General features: G+C 38.4%; 2 protein-coding genes across 2 annotated transcripts in view; both read left to right on the forward strand.

Moving 5' to 3' along the window:
• LOC144636548 (putative skeletal organic matrix protein 5) overlaps positions 1-19,082 on the forward strand; it is a 62,559-nt gene extending 43,477 nt beyond the window's left edge. Inside the window, exon 4 of the mRNA XM_078495785.1 lies at positions 19,023-19,082. The gene's annotated coding sequence lies outside the window, so the exon portion shown is untranslated. The remainder of the gene's footprint in view (positions 1-19,022) is intronic.
• Positions 7,140-10,574, forward strand: LOC144636485 (putative skeletal organic matrix protein 5). Its single transcript, XM_078495704.1, has 4 exons — positions 7,140-7,439; positions 7,539-7,581; positions 8,224-8,359; positions 9,508-10,574. Exons 1-4 carry the CDS (start codon positions 7,172-7,174, stop codon positions 9,898-9,900), a joined length of 840 nt encoding a protein of 279 aa, XP_078351830.1. The 5' UTR covers positions 7,140-7,171; the 3' UTR covers positions 9,901-10,574.
• Positions 19,083-22,561: the final 3,479 nt, after the last annotated feature.

A 22,561-nucleotide genomic window follows, 5' to 3' on the forward strand; every position in this document is an offset into this window, starting at 1 on the left:
CGCGGGCCACCTTAAACCATGGTTGTGCAACCGCTACTGGTGGCTGGTGAGGAGATGCGGGGGTGAAGTTATTTGAAGCAAAAAAGTTTCAACAGTGTTTTCTGAATCAAATTTTGGACACCCCCCCCCCCCCCCCACCCCCTTCTAATAAAAATTTCTGGAAAAGCCCCTGGATGTTGATTGTGTCCCAAATCTTGTTTGTTTGTTGTATTGATGTTGTGTTCGAATTATAAAACCTATGCGCGATTCTTGGCAAAATATATAGTTTCATTATAACAAAGATAAAAGATAAGGTTCTTTCTTTCGGTGAGTTCGTTGTGCCCGAACAGCTTATCTACTGTTCGACAGCGGGCATTTCGACCCCCACCCCTCCACCCTTAGCCATTGCTAAAATTGTTCATTTCAAGAGCAGTTTATTTATTTAGTGTCGCTCGAGATATTCCGTCCAAAAACACAGAAATATACCAAGCTTCAACTTAACTTAAAATAACTGGAGGAGAACTGTTGATATTGGAATGCCTTAGTTAAACACAAGGTAAGTCCAGCTTTGAATTATTTTAGCAAAGTAACAACGTTCGAATGTATTACGTGACGAAGATATAATGTAACTTCATGTTGCATATTTAATTTGGGGCAGATAATAATCTTTCACGTTATTCAGATCCATATTTAACTGCACTTGTATTCTAAGAATATTTTGCTGTTTTGTCGCTTTATGAATAGTTTAAGGTGGCTCGTACCGGTTTTTCTTGCGTGCGAAGTCTGGTGACTAGCGCGCGCGTCACGCTTCATGCCCACGAGTCACGCGCGGGATTTGAAAAGGAAAACAAACATGGCGGCCGCGGCCGAGTGCGAGGTTGCTTTTCTTCATTTTAAGAAAAAATTCCGCGTTCAACTGAAGTTTTTTCAACAAGAACATTTTAAGTCAACTTAATATTCGACAGTCAAATTGTTTTCGGATCTCGCTGCTCGAGTTACAAAAGCAAATTCGCATGTGCTACGATCGATCTTGTCGGAGATCGTGAGTCAATTCCACTTTTTTCGTTTCAGCCTATTTGAGTTCGCTGTCAAACACATGATTATTCACACAAAGAAATACTAAAAAGTAAGACCTAAGAGGCACAACTGGCGCTAACTGAAACTGGCTACTGAGCCGAAAAGTTTCGCAGACAAAGCGAGGGGAAGTCCACGCGTGTTGCGCGCGTATGTGCCCGCAAAGATCAGCGGTAGTCAGAACTGAGCATGAGTAAATACCAAACTTTTAAAATCGAAATTTTAAAGTGCGCGGAAACGCGCGTGGGAATTATTGAGTTCGCGAAGGCTTTAGCAAGAAAACTAACCCGATGACCCCTATTTTTTATTGCCCTAATATTTTCCTTTTACGTAAAGGAAACGCCAGAAAAAATCTAAAAAAATTCTACGAAAGGAATTTTTAATTACTTACAAATTGCTCTTTTTGCATTTGCAAAAAATCCGCTTCGTAGAATTTTTTTAAAATAATTATACAGTTTCTTTTTCATATGCTTAAAGTTATCACGAGAAAAAAAATGGGGGTCATCGAGTTAGTTTTCAAGATATAAGCACTGGAAGCTGAAAAAGGGTCCAAAAAATCATTGCCTACCGTCGCCATGGTAACCACTGACGACGTAATTATTGGTATTTTGGATCAACAACACAATGGGTAATTTAATTATACAAAAATTTTGCTACGATCTTTAATTATTTTTTTGGCCATTTTCTTCCAAACGTCGCACAGTCAAAAACCTGAAAACTGGTACGAGCCACCTTAATCGGCTTGAAATGCAAAATAAAATAGGTGTGCGGCTTCCTTTGGGCATATTTATACAGAACTGTTTCGAGGCCGTTCTTTGTTTATATCAGTTAAATCAAAGCAGTGATCGAGAGCCTTCTACAAAATTATTCAAACGATTTTTCCTCTTTATTTAGAGTACTAAATCGTTGTTTGAAAACAGAATTTGCTTACATTTTTTTCGAAGAAGACGAAAATGTCAACGCTTTGTCTCCACATGGTTCCACGACGTTCATGTTGATGGTTGCATCATACCGCAAAGTACAGCAACTTGTTAAATTGTTTTCTCTTTTCCAAATAGAGTTGCCCATTTTTTTATTTCTGGTATTAAATCATCTATAAAAACTCTTCATGTCTGTTGAATGCCAAGTTTTCAATCGACATAACATGGGAGATATCGGTCTTTCGATATACTGTAAATTTATGAATCGAAAAATCATTCTGGAAGTACCGTACAGCATCTTGCTCGTTCAAAATCCAAACTTTTCGTTTCAGCAAATGTTCGATACAGAACGAAAGTAAAAAGATAGCTCTTTAAGGTGGTGCAAATGGTTTTTGCTAAAATGTTATGTTAGGCTCGGAGATAGAGTAACAAGAAGTCCTTCGATCCGCCATATTTGCTAGCTCTCGAAGCCGATCGAAAATGGCTGTCTCCATAATTTCCAAAGTAAAAATTTATAGAACTTTAAAACATCCATTTCTTACTAAGGACTCCAAATCATGATTACATGCAAAATTTCAGCCAAATCGGTGAGGTACCGTGGCGGCGACTTTTTAAAATTGTTCGAAACTTACAGAGTATAACACTTAATAGTCCAAGAGATGACGTAGCGAAGGCCCTTTTAATTCATTGCGCAAAGTTTCTGTTAGAAGTAGTAAAGTTTTTTTTTTGTTTCCTTTGTGAGAATTTAACAATATCCCTCGTTCCCTTGAAATAAACGACAATGTGCCCTTGCACCCAAATCCCCTGGAAGGTCCCTTAGTAGTCGTGTGATGCAGTCAGTTCGGGGTTTAATAGCGACTGTCTTTAAATTTATATGGAGAGTCCCGCGACAGGACCGGAAATTCAAATTGTTTTTTTATTTCCTCAAAAATACCCTTACTGTGAACTATTTTCAAAAAATGACATTTAAAAGATCCAGCGAGTTTAAGGTGGCTCCATAGGGTTTTGAGATATTACGGCGCGCGCACAAGTTATTCCCATCAAGAGATCATTTTCGCGTTATTTTATAAACTAGTTAAATAAAAGCTGCCGAAATATTAAAAACAAAGACTAAAATTTGTTGTGCATTATTCTTTTTTAAAATAACGGCCTTTGCTTTTGAGCTACATCTACCCAAAAAGTCCTATTTTTGGCTTTTTCACGGCTTTGATCTTAAATTTCTTTAATTTTCTTCGGTGAAAATTTTTGAAATTCTCCCAACAGATTGAATCTGATAAGAAGTAACTTTTAAAAACAAAAAAAGTAGGAGTTGTCAAGGTCGTTTGTTCGTTTTTGGTTATTTTGTGTTTTTTGACTAAGCAAAAAAACTGGCTTACAATTTTTTTTAGAAAAAACGGCAAAAAGGGCAGTTAAAAAGGTATCACATCTCTGCCAAATTTTAAGGAATTTCATCGAAGGAAACTCTAGTAAATCCCAGGGGAAAATTTCTATTTTCGCCCGAATAACAATTACGTCATCAGAATAGAAATTGTCCAAGATCGCTATTTGAGCATGCGTGAACTTTCGAACCATACGAGTTGGTGTGTACAGACGAGCGTTCCCCGTTGTTATCGGTTTTTGTACGAATATTTGCTAACACAAAGGTTAGTTAGAGGCATACCTTAACACTTTATGTAGCAAAATCTCTGAAATTCTGCTCAAATTATCTCACTATCATGGAGACTATTCTCTATTTTCTCTTTTGCTTTCGATCGTCCGAACTTTACAAAAGCAGTCAGAAGCACCGCGGACGTTGTAAACACCTCTTTGGGGTGTTGTAAACTCTTTTATCTGCTCAACACAGGAAAGCACGGGTGTTGTTTTATTGGCAGGAAGCAAGTCTCGCGTTTTCTCGCCGAAAATTTCACGCTCGCGTGAAGCCGCCATGTTTGTTTTGATTTGCCAGCATTTCAAGCTCGCCCATTTTCGTACCCATTCTTCGCGCGGTCAAGAAACCCTATGGAGCCACCTTAAATGTTTATGAAATCCAAGAAATTTCGCAATACCCAGGAGGAGCCAACGTTCTGATGAAGTTTGTTAAAGTAATCATTACTACCTTCAGTTGCTTCCAAAATTTCCAATTTATTTTTTATGTTTCCCAGTCCCAGTGACCTAAATCTCATTTTCCCAGCGAAGATTTACTCAAATCCAATTTCCTATTTAATCCCATCATGCAGGCCCCTAGCTATATTTTAAAAATTATAGGTGCAAAACAGAATTAATAAGTTCTTAAAATTCTGCAAAAGCTGCAGGAGTGGAGAGCCATGAACTTTTTAAATTTAACCATTTTTCTCGGTCGAAGTTTGCTAGGTCTGTTTCTGTACCTTAAATTAACACACACAAAAAATAGCATAAAAAGCATTAAAATAATTAATGTATTAACCCTTAATATGCTGAAATTATTCCCAAAAACGCGTTTTTTAACCGTTAATCGATTTTCTTGGCTCTACGGTCCAAAATTGCTCTAAATTTGCTAAAAATGCACTTTCTGACAATGCAGGAAGATTCTGATGTAATTTCCATGTAAAAATGTACAATATGTTACTTTGGCGCATGCGCATAAGCCAAAATTTGGACGTTTTTTGTTTGTTTGTTTTTTTTGCTGAACCGTTCCGATTTTTTTTCCTTGCTCCTTTCCTTTTCGTTTTTCTCGGCTTTCTTATTCTCTCTATCTTTTACTCTGTGCACCCGTTATACTGGCCTGAAAAGTTTTGATCTGAATCAATGGAAAACCCTGGAAAGGAGATCATGATCAAGTGCGGGTATTTTGGCCTGTTTTAGCACCAATTTTACACCAAAAACTGATCACGTTTTTTTCGATTAGCTCTGTCGGAATGCAGTCAGTATTGAAGATGGACAGTCCTGTGAAAAGATCTATCCAAGCTCTATAAGATGCAAATCACAAAAATCTGCTGCCGTGTAAATTGGTGACGTCATAAGTGGCAGAATGGCCATTCCTCCAAATCCCAGAATATTCCGGGCTTAGCATGTTAAGGGTTAAAATGCAACTTTTCCTAACTTTTATTACCGCTGTTTGTTTTATATCTTTAATCACATTACGATGGCCTAAAACCAAGAGTCTAAATGCATTACGACCGAGGTTGATACATCCGCTTTTGTAGAGAGAAATCTTTACCAAAACTAGAAATGCTACATTCCAATAAGAAGAAAGCTATAATATTGCTCGAAATAAGACACAGGGCTAAGACACGAACTTATTACGTACTGTTTGTGTAGTACATACTAGTTATGCAACGCTTTCGAGTGGTATACTTAACAATTATTCGCCGAAGGCGAAGTGATTATTGTTGAATAATCGCCGAGACGAAGTCGAGGGGATTATTCAACAATGATCACTGAGGTTAATACATCCTCTTTTGTCGAGACAGATATAAACCTAAACTCGAAATGCTACATTTCAATGAATTAAAAAACCTAGAATATTGCTCGAAATAAGACACAGAACTAAGACATTGAGATTCCACTCAATGATTTATAATGACCATGGACTAGTGGAGCTATTATGTTAATTAATGCGTTACAAACAAATATCATAAACAGGAAGACATTGCTACAGCTTAATAAACTGAACGAATGAATAAATGAATGAATGAGCTCATGAAGATTTTATTTAATTTCTCCGTATTTACGTACATAAAAAGTTTTCGTTTTGCCATAAGCTTCCTTAACAACCTACCTACTAGGACAGAGACGTATCCTGGTTTCTAAATAAAACACCGTAGTCATGCATGATAAACATTGAACATACAAGTCATGCCAGTGTCTTATTAGCTCTTACGAAGCATTTTAAGCGCTAATGCAGAGCTCAATATCGTCGAGCAACTAACGTATTCATGGAATGAGTAGCAACAGCAGACAATCAGAATCCTCTGTGGTAAAAAAAAAAAAAAAAAAAAAAAAAAAAAAAAAAAACACAACAACTTGAAGCCGAAGGGAAAGAAGCGAAGCAAATCCTTAACTGCCAGTACGATACCTTTCCAAGTCATGATATTGTTCCATAGATCAAGACCTAACGTTGTTTTTAACATCTAAAATCCTTCTTCATGGAAAATTACCCCCCTTTGTTCAAACCAACGGTAAATATCGGATCAAAAGAAACGTCTCTAAGTTGTTCAATTCACTCTGCACTGAGACGAGCACGACTAGCCAAAACGTCGTGCAATTTCTTTGTCGCAGTACTTTATAAACGTTTCCTTTGAAATGTCTAGCAACTGCAATCGTGTACGAGGAATTTTGGCCGTTAAATAATGGTAGAAATGATATTACTTTGGGTTATGTCTGCAGTTTTAGCAATTTCAGTAAACATAAATAGACTTTAGGTATTTATGTTGTTACGTTATTTTATTTCTAATGTCAAAATTTAATTGAAGCCGGGAGAAGTAATAATATACTAAAATAAGCGAGGATGGCTACTGCATATTGAGATGGCTTAAAAACGAGAAACCTGACAAAATTGAGACTTGTTTTTCCAAGAAACGCCGTCCTTGATGTAGCCACTTTTATCCCATGGGAATATCACCAGCCGATGAATTGTTATTTGAATAGCAAATGCAAGTCTTTGGGCAAAGTGGCGACGGCTTATTGACACAGGCGACATTTTAATGGTTAACGTATTCTTGAAAACGTAGAGTAATTGCCTTTTGTTGAGTCTCTCTCTATGTTATGCCACTCATGCCAACGATCTGAAGGACAATTGTCTTTTATATCATTTCCATATTAACTACGTTTCTCGCACGGAGTTTGGTAGTCAGTTTTTGCACTTAAACACACACGCACACACACCAAGAGAGGATAAAAAGGATAATATATACTGTTGAGACATATCTATATCTAAATTAAACTACGTATCAAGAGAAAGGAATCTCAATGAAATACTGCTCAAAATAAGATCGCGTGGACTAAGATATTAGATTCCACGTGACATAGTTGTTTTAGGGTTAGTTGATTGATTGATTGATTGATTGATTAATCGATTGGTTGATTTACAGAATAATGCAACTGCTCTGGAGTGTTTGCTTTGTTAATGCACTACAAATAAATATCATATAAACAAGAAGATAAAATCGCGACTCATAAAAAAATGTTATATTGTTTAATCTCCAATAGTGAGTGATTTGTAAAGAACACTACCCAACAAGATGCGCTCGACTCTGAACGTTCGGTTTATTCTGCAGCTATCCTGTGTGATCGCGATTGTAACTGCTGATGGAAACAACACTGCACCTGTGTCGACTCCGCTTCCCGCCAAAAAAAGCGACAACACAATTATCGTCAACGTGAATCAAAATACAGGCAACACTGAGAAGGCCATCAAATCCCTTGAAGCAACCTTGCAGAAAAAATTTCATCAACTTATACAGGCAGTAGTCAACGCTACATCTCGTGGGAATCACAATGCTGAATCTGGTAAGATGGCTTTTTCGATGGTTATATACTAATTGGTTTATTCAGTTCATTTCGCTGTTTTGTTTTACACTTAACTTTACTACATTTTATCTTTTGCAGGTTCGTCTTTTGCGTCATGCAAAGAAATTTACGTGAATCAGAAGTAAGTAATCATGATAAAATAGGTACTGGAATATCTAAAAAAAAAAAGAGTTCTCTGCTAGCATTGTCTCCTAGCTCTGTTAGCAAGAAAAAAGAGACGTGTCGCGTAAGACGTAATGCAATTTGGTCTTTCAGGATTTTCCGTTGAAGAACAAATCTTGCTCTTCAATTCACTAGTTATTGCTCTATACAACTTCGCCGTTTCAGCGTAACAGTCGGGTAAGAATACATTTTTTTTAAAAGACGCTGGTGAATATATTGGTTTCGGTAAATACTTTTAGTGTTTCATAAATATGAATTGAAACAGAACACGTACGCGTAGATGTAGCTTTTTTGCATTTTCCATTTGATTCCGATAATTCTGAGTTTAGCCTTTGAAGGCTGAGAAAGTTTGATCTTATCAAGAGTGCGGAATTGTAGAAAAGTCTGCACGCAATTTTCTTCTGTCTTTAAAGTGAGTCTAAGTAGGAAACGTTCAGCTAGTGACCGTGAAATATGATAAGCGTTCTCTTAAAATATATCACGTTTTGGGGAAATTTGTCTTCTATGTGTTACCATTTTGAAAGGAGGTGAAGACAAGGCATATCAAAGTGGGGAAGTAGTCTTTTTTTTCTACGCATTTACATTTTTTGTTTGTACTAAGGTCTCAAGGAAACAAAGCTTACTTCCTCCAAATGGACTCTGGGAAGGTCCCTGTTTACTGTCACATGACGAGTCAAGGGATTGGAGCATGCGGTGGTGGTGGATGGACGCTGGTCATGAAAATCGATGGTGCTAAAGTAAATGCATGGATCATTGTTTATCCCATTAAATGGGCTACGTCACGGGGATATGATTTCGCAGATTTTTGGTCTAAACTGTTCTCAAATTAGTGGTGGGCAGTTTAACCCACGAAAAACATTATCTTATACAGGAAGATATAACCTCAATTTACGGATAGATATCAAGCTACGGCTAAAATACCGTTTTTTTAAGACGCACGGAAACAACCTTAGAAGTTAAGCCTTATTTCTTAAAAACGCGAAGCACGCGGGGCCTAAAAATAGAATGCAAATGAGTTTAACAGCCACTAGGCTCAAAAACATCAGCGTGTTCTGAGAAAAATAGAAGGAATCTAGGAGAATTTTCCGTTTTATGTAAGAGTTTTAGGAATGCCGGCTGCTTTTGAAAGTGTTTTAGGTAAATCGTCCGCCATTTCGGTTTGTTTGTCTGAGTCTTGTCTGAGTCGTGACGTCACTCTCGCGCTTTTCTATTGCAATCCATTTCCATCGGTGACATCCGCAGCCAAAGACGCAGCTTAACAGTCTCAGTGCTCTAATATTACAATTTTTAATAGAACTGGACCCTTATTTTTAGCTTTCCTACGACAGAAATATAAATTTTGGCTGTTAAAAAATCTGGTCAAATCCGTGACAAAGTCCCTTTAAGAGCCCAATATATAATTATGCAACAGTGTTAGAGAAACGCGTTAATCAGATTAACTCAGTGCAAGTAATCCGAGTGTACATTTGAAGTTAGTTGTAACGAATCTCTGAAAACAGAAGAGGTATATAGTTCGGCCCGGAGAATCGCGTCAGTAAATTGACTCATTGCCCGCCGTCAAGCTAGGGAATTCTTGTTCTAGTTCTAAATAATGCAAGGTATTGTATGTTACAGTTATGTAGTACGTTACAGGCTTATTTCGAAAAAAAATGTTCATCATCAGAGAACTCTGATATTCATACCTATATTCATGTCGGAAAATATCAAATGCCCCGAGCGGGATTAAAACCACACGACACTGTCTAACCGACAGTGGTTAGAGCCCAAGGTGCTCTAACCACTGAGCTAGGCATATCAGAGTTTACCTCTGTGATGATGAACAGTTATGTAGTATATGTACAGGACTCCATTTTTATGTCACACTTTTTATCGTTATTCCCAATAGACAACCTTTCGTTACGATTCAAATCTCTGGAGCAACAGGGGCGACTTCAATCTTCCAAGAGGAAAGACTGGGTTTGACTATCATGAGACCAAGTTACCGACGTACTGGAACACACCCTTTTCCAAGATTTGTCTTGGAATGAAGATCGGCCATCAGATCAACCTCATTGTCGTCAACAAGCAGGCCAACTCTCTGTACTCACTGATCGCTGATGGGAACTACCGCGCCACATCGCTTGGTCGTAACACGTGGAAGACGCTGATTGGTTCACAGGCCTCCCTGCAGAACAACTGTAACAAGGAAGGTTTTAATGCACTAAGTGGTGGTAAGAGCGATGCTAAAGCAAGAATCGGTTTTCTAGGCAACCAACAAAATGACTGCAGCAGCTCTTAGTCAAGAATCGGGTTTGGTACGGGAGGGAATCCTGATGACTCTAACACGTGTGGAAACGCAGCAAATTCCGCGGCCTTGCCAGATAATGGAGGGAAGAACATCAAAGCCATGGGATACATTTTGGTTCAGTGACACTCTAAAGGAACTGAACATTTTCTGCTTTTTAGAAAAAGGCCATAAGCTTTATACAAGACTTAATATACACTGAAAGAGGCGTGCGATGTCTAAAATCAATTAAGTATTGTATTAACACGCATGTGTAACTTAATAAACAATAAAGAAAATGGAAATAGAAAATGCAGAAAAAAAAGATGGAAGACAATTCATTACCTCTCTTTAATTTCTCCCTGTTAACACCAAGTTTCATTTAGCTTTTTATTCTCTGGTTAAGAAAACCGCTTGTCTAAAAATGAACTTCAGCTAGAGCGTGCAAAAAAATCATTTGCTGAAAGTATCGCCGCGAATCAAGGACTTATTACTTCGAGTAAGTCAGTTTTCTCTTCGAAAGGCAAAGTCACCATATATTGTCACCAAATTATGTCTCATAACCAGAAGTACATAATCCAGAAGTCTACATCTCTAGTAATGAGTCTTGTGCTATCAGATTCGCGTGTAGGCCATTTTTAGAACAAGCCTCGCGCGAGAGGCTCGCGAGAAAATGACGTAGACGTCTTTTGCCGCGAACTAGTAACCAATGGCGTAAAAGTATTTTTTACAGCGCGCCTTTGATTGGTTGAACAGATTTTTGAAGTTGAGCAAGAAGAGCCGAACTGCTGAAAACAAGCGAACGGCACCACGAGATTTCTCACTGTTCAAGTTGTTGTTTATCAATTGTTTATCAATTCGAATCACTGGTCTCCTCTTCTGTCGATGATGGTGACAGCATTGAAGTTGCTAAAAAAAACTCTGAGCATCCAGTAGAATGTGATGTGTTTTGGAGTCAGATCAGAGTGGATATGGCAGCGAGCGAAAAAGAAACTGACTGTTTCGACTCAAATTCAAAATGTAAAGACACTTTAGATGAATGGAACTCAAGAAAAAAAAAGACAGCTATTACATATTGTAGATGTCTTTTTACATCTTGGCACAGGTTTATTGCTATGAAAAATTCCAGCTGTCCCTGGAGCGGTTGAAATCGAGCGCGACGACTATATACAAGGTACACCAGTTTAATTCATTCATGTAACAACAACCTTCTACAACCTTCTTCAAGCCCTTTTTCGAAGTATAAGGACAGGACGGCTAGACAAGAAAAAGAAAGACTTTAGGGACTATTTCTGTGGTTCTCAAGGGTGTCTTTGTAGACCTTATGCGTCCAGAGCGGTGAAAGCATAATTTTTAGACCTGAACTCAAACAATATTGCAAGGGATGTTCGAGTACCACATTTTAGAAATGTAAGCCTAATGCCCTGCTTTTCGGATTCGGAAATTGGAGCTTTTTTTCGAGAAGTAAATCTGAGAACTTTAAGGTCATGCACTTGTTTATACATAAATGAAAATACGAGTTAAATTCAATCAACAATCATGATTTCATTCATGCTTCTCGAATATACTCCAAAGTGTGCAGCTAGTTTATTTCTTGTCTCGATGCCGGCGCGGCGCCGCAAACTGAAATAAATTATAAATTTTCTATTTGTTGTTCAGTAATTAAATACGACGAAACTTAATAAGGATATACTTTCCATATGAACGTTTAAGGTAGTTATGTTCATAACTCTTTCGCGAAAGTTCCTCGTGTTTGTTTTGTGAGCTCGTCTATGGAAACCAGCGACGGGTTGCCTTTTCACATTTTCTACGACTGTCAAAACGCTGGAGTTAAAAAGAATGGCCAATGAAAATGATGTGTTTTCAAGTGTTGTATCGCTCACTTTCCAAAAGTATTCCCAAACAATTTTCATTTAGCAATTTATCGAAATTCAGAAAACGAGTTAACCCCAAACGATCTTCGAGTCGTGGTTGTTTTTGTAGTTCAGGAGCAAGAAACTATAATTTTGTTGATGTAAAGACGTTCAGCAAAGCGAAACATACTTTCTTTAACCAAAAATAAATATTTTATTGTACCAAAGGCTGGGTTTTCTGTGGTTTTTTGTTCGCCCTTCGAGCACTCGTAAATTGCCTGTGTAAAATAGCACACACACGAATCCGATAGCACGCGCCCCAATGCTAGATGTGGACTTCTAGATTATGTACTTCTGTCATAACCTAATTCAGACTATTCAAGCAATTACAATAAATGATTTCACTAATTAACCATGTAATATTAACATCATCTAGTTTCTTTTCCAGGTGATTCAAGAGAATTGTTTATGTACCGAGGTTAGATGAGCCATTTATCGCGATCTTTCGCGGTGATTTGTATTTTTTTTTTTCATCAGAATCTACTACACGCAGACCCTCCATTTAGACCTTTATTCGCGAGAACGCTAAAATACGGAAAATCCTGATATGACCGGATTTAGGATTTCTCAATAAAACACGAAATCCGAAAACTGATTGTGACGCACCGAAATCTTTCTCCCTTAGCTGTCAACACCAAGTTTTTTTCTCTCTGCTTAAAAAAATATCAACCGCATGTCTGAAAAAAAAAAAATAGACGCAAATAAAGGACGTATTACCTCGAGGAAGTCAGTTTTCTCTTCCTGAGGCAAAGTCACGTTTGTGACCAAATTATGTCGAAAAACCTCATTCAAGAAATTACAATAAATGATTTCACCAGTTAACCATGTAATAAACATCATCCAGTTTCTTTTCACAATACCAGGGCAAAGACAATGACATATATCCACCTTATCACATAATATTATATTATTAAGTTACAGGGGAACTATGAGATTAAACAGAGTCATTTATGTACAGAGGCTATTCATCGCAATCTTTCGTGGCGATTTGTATTTTTTCCATCAAGATCCACTACACGCAGGTACCCTTCATTTCGAACTTTATTCGGAGACCAAATACCAAGGGCGAACGCTAAAATACCACGGTATAAGACTTTTACCGATTCTGCTCTTTGTTGCTGTTTTTGTTTCCCTTCCCAACCTCTAGTGTTCAGCCATTTTCTCCTGCCAGTAACCGGTTTTACCGGCTTATTCTGAGTTTAATTCAAGAATAGTTAATCTTAATCGAGGGTTAAAATCGCTTTCACGAACCCCCGTTATCTCTGGATTAGCTATCCTTAGAATATGAAATTCAAGCGGGGAATAACCGCTAAAGGTGGGTTATTTTAATCGTATTTCCAGGAACCGGCTCATTGACTGTGGTCGCTGTTTCTAAATCAGACGCAGAGCGACGACATAAACATTGCATTCATTTGTTTATTTCCGTCTTAGGGATTGATTACGGACTAGCTAATACAGCTATCTGTTAACGCACTACATATGAATATCATATAAACAGGAAGGCATTACCACAGATAAAAAAATATATATTTATTAACTTCTCAACCTCGGATATTGCATTTCTAGCTTTCTGATTGGTTCACTGAATCCCGGTTATCAGCTCATATACATGTTTGACCTTATATGGGAAATGAGTGCGGCAAGTGTCGCTCAGCGTAAAATTGCTTTGCGGGAAGCGACAGTTCCATCAGGAAAAAGGTTGAAAACAGCAAACTTGGCGAGATTATGAACAAGAAATAGTCAGCGGTGCCTTCAAAAACCACAGAAATGCCATAGTAAATTAACTACGCGAAACAAAAGGATTGATGCGAAAAGTTTAATTAATAATACTTGTAAACGCACAGCAAGAGCGAGTGAATAAAGTAGAAAAGCAGCGAATAATTTACGATAAAACGGCAAACTGACACAGTTTCAGTGTACGTCATAAAATTAGGCTCAGCACTTCTGTAAAGTTTGCTACCTTTCAATCTTGGTCTTGACTTTTATACTGCAATAAACATGTTCCACTTTGAGCTTAATTTCGCTTCAAATAATATAGCAGTCTTGATGACAGCCGTGGAGCGGTAAACAAGTAAAATGTAAACACTTGCTTCATTCGACTTGCACAAGACGTGTAGTTTCTAGAAAAAGCTGTCACTGTACAATGAGCTTCCAGTTTTTATTATTATTAGAGCTGCATTGCTAACTGGGAGGTCACTTAAAATTGACAAATCTAAATTATAATACTAATAATGACTAAGGGATGGAACTTGAAATTGCCCTGCTCCAAATCCATTTAGTGGTCACCCCAAGAATACATGTAATCCTGATTTCAAGTCCATTACTCTCGCCACTCATGACACTGCTCCCTTAATAACTACCCACATGCACATATAAACTGTACAACTTACCTGCACTTTTTTTTAAAACTGTAGATAAAGAGAAGAAATCTAATGATAGAGGGGAAACCTCGCACAAAGAAGGTGAATAACATTATTTTGTTAAATTAAAGTACGGCAGTTGCTGATGCGTGTAGTAAATTTCCTGCATTATTTTATTTGCTTAGCACTTTTGATAAGAGAGTTCTTTACATGTGCATGAAAAAGTAGTTTTTCGTTTCCGAGGCATCAAGGGAGCATGTTTTTTGAGTCTGATATAACTCTCCATTCGAAACTTAGCATGACTGTAGAGCCATATTTTTCCAGTATGTCCCTTACGCTTGGTTAACAAGATACGTATACTGACTGAGTTACGTTTTTGTTTTGATTTTTGATTTTACTTTTCAGAGTCAAAGAAGAAGTCCGAGAAACGTAAGAGCGAAGGAAAGTCTTCTGACAAGAAGAAAAGGAAGCGATAGTGTGAAGAAGTAGAGCGACACGTGGAACCTGAATCTGGGATTGACTTTGGTCATGTTAACTGTTTAACATGTACCAAATTCGTTTATACCATAACCGAGAGAATTCTCGCGCGCTGATTGGTCCAAAGTTATGGTCGATGAGAGTATAGACCATGAAAGTGACGTCAGATCACGCCACGCACACGCGCGGGCTAAAAGATGTGTAAGTTTGGTCCCCATGAATGAAAGCGAATTTCATCGTGTTTTGTTTGAATCAAGTACGCATTTGTTTACGGAATTCAGGATTGGACTTCTACTTAGGTGATCTGTCGAAAGAAAATTGACCAGGCTTTTGAATTTTTGGTCTAACTGAGAAGAACGGTGCTAGCGAACCGGCAGGGGACTGTCGATGTTTAGTGAACGAGCTTTTAAAAGATCTTCAGAAAGAAAAATAATCTTGTTCGCTTCAAGCGATAGGCACACACTCAACGAGTGAGGAAAAGGTAATTAAAATTGTCATTCTTTGAATTCTTGTTTATCTTCTTTCGTATCATTGTCGTTTTTACGTGTCGGACCGGAATCTTTACGTCCAACCGGCAAAGTTTCTTCACGGTCAGGCATTGCTTTTGATAAATACTTGTTCGAGTTTGTTCTGGTATAAAACAAATAGACCACATTTTTCCATGGTCTACTTAACAAATAGATTTCATTTTGCCGTGCGTCTGTTCAGTAATAGATCACAGATGACGTCAAAATGTGGTATGAACAGAGAAGTGGCCCACGAGGCGCTAGCCGAGTGGGTCACTGATGTTCATACCACATTTTGACGTCTTCTGTGATCTATTACTGAACAGACGCACGGCAAAATGAAATCTATTTGTTTTATATAATAACACAAGACTTCAGCACACTTCTGTGTGAGCAATGCTGCCGTACCGATGCCTGAGCTAAGTTGTTTTGATTTCACTATTAAGTTTTCGTTAACACGAAGCATTGTTAATCCGATTGAATAAACAGAAAAATGGTCAATTGAAAGTCAATGAAAAAACTAACCTTTATTCCGATTTGGAAAGTTGTTCAAATCTGTAAGCATTAACCGAAGCGTTCAACCGCAATTCGTTTGTTTTCCGTGGCGTCGTCCAACTGTACAACATCGGTCAAACTTTCATACAGATTTCGGATAATTTCTCGAATAATTCACTGTCTTCTTCAAGCTTGTTTCGCCCAGTTAAATGCTTCGAAAGGTGAACGATGCTTGGCGTATTGTTTCTCACTGAAGATTTGTAATTAAGCTGAACTTTTTTGCTTTGTTGTGGCCCCGCAAGTTTGAAAAACTTTGCCGACAACTCTGATTTGGACTATGAACTCTGATCACGCGCGCGAGTCACACCACCGCGTGACGTCATCCATGTGTCTGTACTCTGATAGATCATAAGTAAGAACCAATCAAAATGCGCGTAGAATTCAGGTTATTATATAAACTCTTATAGACCATAGAAATGACGCCATAAAATGTCCAAAACTTTGCAGTGAAACCACTCGGCTAACGCCTCGAGGTTCCACTTGAGTTTTGAACATTTCTGACGTCATTTCTATGGTCTATAAGAGTGTAGACCATGGAAAAATGTGGTCGATTTGTTAAGTGTCTTGCATGTGATATGCAAACCCAAGTGGACCGACTAGTGAAGTGAAACAACTCTGCGGCAACGTGTTTTGCTGCACCGTGGATGTCTTACTGACTATTATAAGAAAAACAATTTCTCGAAATGTAAATTCTCCATACTGATTCCCATACGTCTGTTATAATGTTAGTTCGGAGAATTTCGTAGTACATCAAGAAAATAGTTCCTCGATGATAATTCTCTTTCTATTCACTAGCTGTCTGCTTAACAATGCAGTGGGAAACTTTAGTTTTAGATGAAGGGCTCTCAAACAGTCGTACAGTCATCTCTTATAAATATTCTGTGAGACAGAATAGGGCCTATTTTCTTAGGTGCTCACATAAGGCATCCGAAAAGCCTTCCATGCCTATCCAATCAAAAGGCAGTCCGACCGCTCTCCGGAAGTTATCTACTCGCCAGCCGCATGCGCATAGAGGTTACGCCACGTCAGCGCTGACGTGGTTCCAGGCAATATTCAGTGTCTTGTTGACTCCGTGTTATGTTTGAATCTCGTAAAAAGAACATTATTGGTCATTGTTACACTTGGGTTCTGCCCCAATAAATATAATCATTCGCTCTCTAAATTGGCACGCTTACTTGTACCCGGCAGTCCACAGTATATTTGCCTTTTGCATCAACAAAATTAATTTTATCTAAAATTTTATTTCGTTTTACATGCATTATATTTGTTATCTGTAACATGTTTTATTTTTAGACAATGCCATCCACCGTTCCGTATCTAATAAACAGTCAAAACGAAAAAGTTTGAATAAACATTTTTGAAACATCAAACCGTTTATAAAAAATGTTCGGGTTGTAGCCAGGCATGTTAAAAATTCGAATTAATAAGTTGACACTGGCTAAAAATATTGTTTTTGGACGTTTCGACCACTACTGTTGCCTTTTTCAGCAAGATAAAAATGCAAATGTTCAACGGGGTCCTGCTAAAATTTAACAGGACGCGAGTTTTTATTGCCAGGAGGGGTTGAATGGGTTCGCTGATCGACGGTTTGGCCTCAAAAAGCGCAAGGGTTGTGGATTTTTGCGATACATTGAGCGGATTCAAGAATTTCGAAATTACAGGGGATCACGGATTAGCTGAGATTTTTGGCCAGCTGGATTCCACTCTCTTCATGTCAGGATGTCAGGACACATTCGGCATAACATCAGCTACTGTCCGTTGCAGTGAAACAAGAGAAAATAAGTGAAACTATACCACACAAAGTTTTCAATGAATGTGGATTCGGATATTGATCGATTTCGCCAAAAAATAGCACGCTCTCTGTCAGTAATGAACAACTTCTAAAAATGAATTGATCACAGTGCAGGGAATGCGCCGAGGGATGTTTTGTGTGGACTGGCTGGCTTCTTATCAACGGAAAAGACCTTGCAAAAAATTGCAGCGAAGTCTACGAATGAAACATGCTGAAGAAGACATGCATCGCAGGTTGCAACAATATTATCACCGTGACGGACACAAAAGGAGTGAATGGAAAAAAAAGAATTTCTTAAGTCTTTCTGTTCAGGATGTTAAAGCATTGTTAAAGTGTCGAAAAACTTAAACGAACAACGAAATAACCGTATATCCCGTTCACGCAAGTTCTGATAAAAAATCTCGATTTCAAACTCGTGAGCAATCCTTCTCTCTAGCTGTCGCAGTTTGTTCGTTGTCATACTTTTTATAATCACCTCTTCTGTAAAATGACCTTTGATAAATTTACTGTAGAAATCGAGCTTTTCAGAAAGCTCTAAAGATTAGTTTTCCTTTTTTAGATAGTGTCTTGCATGAGTCGACCACCAAGAAATGTGTTGGAGAAGGCATTACACAGACGTGGTTTAATTTCGATTTATTTCTTCTTACTAGAGTATTTATTTTTATTTCTTAAAAAAAAGATAAATTAAATGAAGTTCTGGGTATAGATTTCACGTTTTTCCTGTTTTTGTTTTGTTTTGTTTTTGTTTTGTAATCAGGTCGCAAGGGAACAGAGCTTACTTTCTTCAAATGGACTCTGGGAAGGTCCCTGTTTTCTGTCACATGACGAGTCTTGGAGCATGCGGTGGTGGTGGATGGACGCTGGTCATGAAAATTGATGGCGCTAAGGTAAAACGTGACACAATGTTTATTTTACGCAGAGCTACATAAAAAGATACCCATTAATGATTCAGAAAATGCGTTAGTCAGATTGACTGCAAGCTAAGTATTTAATTTTTATGTCGTGTTTTTTTATTTTTATTTTCACTAGACAACCTTCCATTATAATTCCAATCAATCTTCCAGGAGGAAAGACTGGATTTGACAATCACGAACCCAAGTTACCGACCTACTGGAACACGCCTTTCTCCAAGATATGTCTTGGTATGAAGATCGGCCAACAGATCAACTTCATTGTCATCAACAAGCAGGCCTACTCCCTGTACTCACTGATCGCTGACGGGCAATACCGCGCCACCTCACTGGGTCGTAGTACGTGGAAGACGCTGATTGGTTCTAAAGCCTCCTTGCAGACCAACTGTAAAAAAACAAGGATTCAATGCGGCATGCAGCCCTAAAGGCTCTTCCTTGGTATCAACGAAAACGAGTGCATCAGTTGTGATTCGAGAATCGGGTTTGGTACAGCAGGATCATATGGACACCAGGATGACTCTAACTCGTGTGGAAACGAGGCTATAGACCACCCGTCATCAGATAATAGAGGCAAACACATCGAAGCCATGGGATATATCTTGGTTCAGTGAGAAGGAAGATAGAGCATAGTTGTTTTTCAGCATGTGCTGTCAATAGATTTAAGAAACCGAGGTCAAGTACAGAATAAATAAACATTGGTGTTGGGAATTCACATGTGCAATACTAGTATTTAGACGTTACACATGCACACACAACACACAAGTTCAAACCCGTGACAGGGCCTGCCAAGGGGAAGGGGTGGTGATACACCTGTTCTCTCAGGATCCCTTAAAATTGGCATTTTCTTCAATGCTTTGCATTTTCTCGAATGCCTTCACAAAAATTTCCAGTTAAAGGCAGAGATATTCCTTACGGCCTCAAAACAATCTTATAATATCTTTTGTTCCCTTGAAAAAAAAAATCGTCATGTTCCCTTATGCCCAAAACCCCTGGGAGCCCCGCAGAAGTGTTGTGCCGCGCTCGAATGGGGCTAAGTCATTGGATTCAAAGCGCGTTTCGTAGAAGTTCCTAGAGCTGTGACCCCAGTTTGATTCCAAAAAATGATTTAAATTTTTTTGTTTTTCTTACCCTTGTGCCGAAAGTTCTCTTTAGATACTTAGATTCCATTCCTTTTCAGGAACAAGCGTTTTAGAAAATATTATTACTTACAAGACATAAGGACGTTCGCGCCAAAATTTTCTGGTGGGAAGATTTTTTTAGAAAAATAATGCAGTCGGATAATGAGTTGTGTCAGAAATGCAAAAAGGGGGGGTCACCGACTTCATTTCAGAGATAAAGCGTGTGGAAAACTACCCTGATTTTGAAAAATGCCGCACTTATATAAGCATGGCTTACAGGGTTTGATCAAAGATGAGTAAACCGAGGCAAACGATCTTTGTCATATGTTGTACTCGAATGCTCGAACTTTTGGCTGATTGCATTTCTATTAGTTTGTGAGGTAAAATAATATCGTTGTTACAAAACATGAGCAAATAGTGCCACAGTGCCTTAAGGTTGGTTCTCATATAATCGCCCCGATCGTTTCGATCGCCGCTGTCACTTCAAAAAGTTGTCTTACGATCAGGGCGTTAATATGAGAACACTTCACAGACGATCGTTAATGCCTGCAGTAATTGGGGCGATCGCAATCGCTTGGATCACCCGTGATCTATCCGGGCGATTGGTCGCAGACAGAGGCGATCGCGAACGATTTTATGAGAACTATTTTCATGCAGATAGACGATCGAAGCGATCCAAACTGTCCCATGGTGCGTCAATATTACCCACGGCTTCACAACCAACTTGGCCTTCAAAACAGTAGAACTTAGCCAGTCCTTGTTTACGGAAGAAGTCCAAAAACGAGTGTATATACAACAAGCTTTCGAATGACTATAAAAATAAGTAGAGTATTAGGCTGAACAGTTGGAAAGCTATAGGCGAAAAGTTTGGTTCGGATGCCCCCGGCGCGGCCGCGGCAGAGAGAAAATATAAAAACTTTCGCATCTCATACGGACGTTAATTGAAGAAACGAAAGTGTTCTCTGTGAAGTATCTCTCAATCGCCGGCCAAGGCTTTGGCCGCGCGCTTTTCCAATACCAGACGATCGAGGCGATTATATGAGAACCCCCCTCATCGCTTCTAATCGCTTGGATTGCCTTCGATCATCTCGGCAGTTGCACACGATAGAGGCTATCAAAATGATCGGGGCGATTTTATGTCTATCCTAATCACTGACCAATATATCTAGATAATCCTCTTAAAATCAGGGCATACCGAAAGCATGCAGTGTACGATAATACAATAATAACTGAACATAATTAATAATTGTCTATCCTTATAAAGCATACTTTCACAAGCAAATAGCAACGGAAATATTGCTCGAAATAAGACACTGCTAAGGCATTAAGATTCCACTCAACAATTTATAATTGTCCTAGGGAATAATTACGGACTAATGGAGCGGTATCCGGTCGATGCACTATAAATTATATTAACATTATATAAAAAGGAAGACATTGCTACAGCTATATAAAGTGAATGAGTCAATGAATGAGCTTATGAAGATTTTATTTTCATCCAAACGTATAAACACACAAATTATCCTTTGTTTTCTGCATCACACTCGTTGGACGAATTTATCTTATATTCATGTATTATTCCACTATTGCGCCATTTTATTATATTAGGGCAAAAGAACGCGCAAAATATGCCACGTTATTACACTGTAGAACAGGGCAAAAATACGGAAGGACAAACTTACGGAAAACGGACTAAAACGTTTTTGAAAAAATAGTGAAATAACATATAAATCCCTTATTCGATTGTTTAACATATCCGCGCGCATAAAATGTTAAACTATGGTCAACTATCGAATAGGGTGTAGGTATTAAATGGAATAAAGATGTTGGCTACTCTATCAGGAGCTAGAAAAAGCGCAAAAAATTATTCTAGCTGATCAGTTTTATTTATTATTATTTCTCACATGGCCCGTAATTTTCGGGATTTTCGGGATTTCGAAATAATCGCGAAATTTAAAATGCGCGAAGAAAACCGTGATTGCGCGTAATTTTAAACAAGCGAAAATCAATACCGCGCACATAAAAATTGTAATTGTTTGGAAGTGCAATATCTACCCTTGATAATATCTTTCCGTCTTGTTTTCGTCTAGCACCCTTCCTCTGATTACTGTTTTCTTCAGCTGAAACCTCTTTAGTATAGTCACCAAAGTGTCCGTTTGCAGGCTCCTTGTAGTTACATTGAACCGGAGACCTTTGAATGTTTGCAATGGTTCCTTAGTCTTTGACGACGAAGCGCTTATACAAGCAGAGTTTAACATCGTCGAGGAACTTAATTACGAATTGGAAGACAAAGCTGCAACAGCAGACGTTCAGAATATTAAATGGTGAGGAAAACAATTTGAAGCCGGAGGGAAACGAAGCGAAGCAAATCCTTAACTGCCTGTACTATCCCTTTCCTAGTCATGATATTGTTTCATAGATTGTTAGATATACCTTTATTTATGCGCGATAAATGAAATTTAAAGCTGAAAGCTTCATGTATATGAGGGGACGCAAGTGGCGTCAACTGTAAGTTCCTGATTTCTTAAGAGGATTAGTTTGCGGTTACCGAAAGTGTTATAATCTGTCAGCAGCATTTGAGTTATCTTCTCATCAGTTGTGTTATATTACATGGATCAATTTCCATTCTGGCGGCAGAATAAATTATAATGTTCGCGGCGAATTCTGCTTTGGCGGCAATTGGGGAAAGACAGAAGAAGCTCATCTAGCAAGGAATGATTTCTAGAGACTTTGATGTTGCGTAAACGTTTCGACCTTTTAAGATTTAGGGTTGTTTTTGCCTTATGCAAGATGATCATTTACGGTGAGTTTGCAGCCGCGAGTTGCGGTGACGCTGGCGCCTTCCACGCAGAAAGTCGTTCAAAATCCTGAATATGTTACGACATATTGCAAATGGTTCGTACCTTTCAGTTGTGCCGTGAAAATTAATTGTCGGTTTCACGGACACTCGTTCTGCAGCACTAAGGCAAGCGCTCAACTGCACGCTATCGTTCGAAATGTTGTGTTTGTTTTAGCCCGGGCTATCACGTCATGGATCAGTAATA

The sequence above is a fragment of the Oculina patagonica genome, chromosome 13 (assembly GCF_052425735.1).
Source record: "Oculina patagonica isolate OP01 chromosome 13, crgOcupat, whole genome shotgun sequence".
In the NCBI taxonomy this organism is placed as follows: Eukaryota; Metazoa; Cnidaria; class Anthozoa; order Scleractinia; family Oculinidae; genus Oculina; species Oculina patagonica.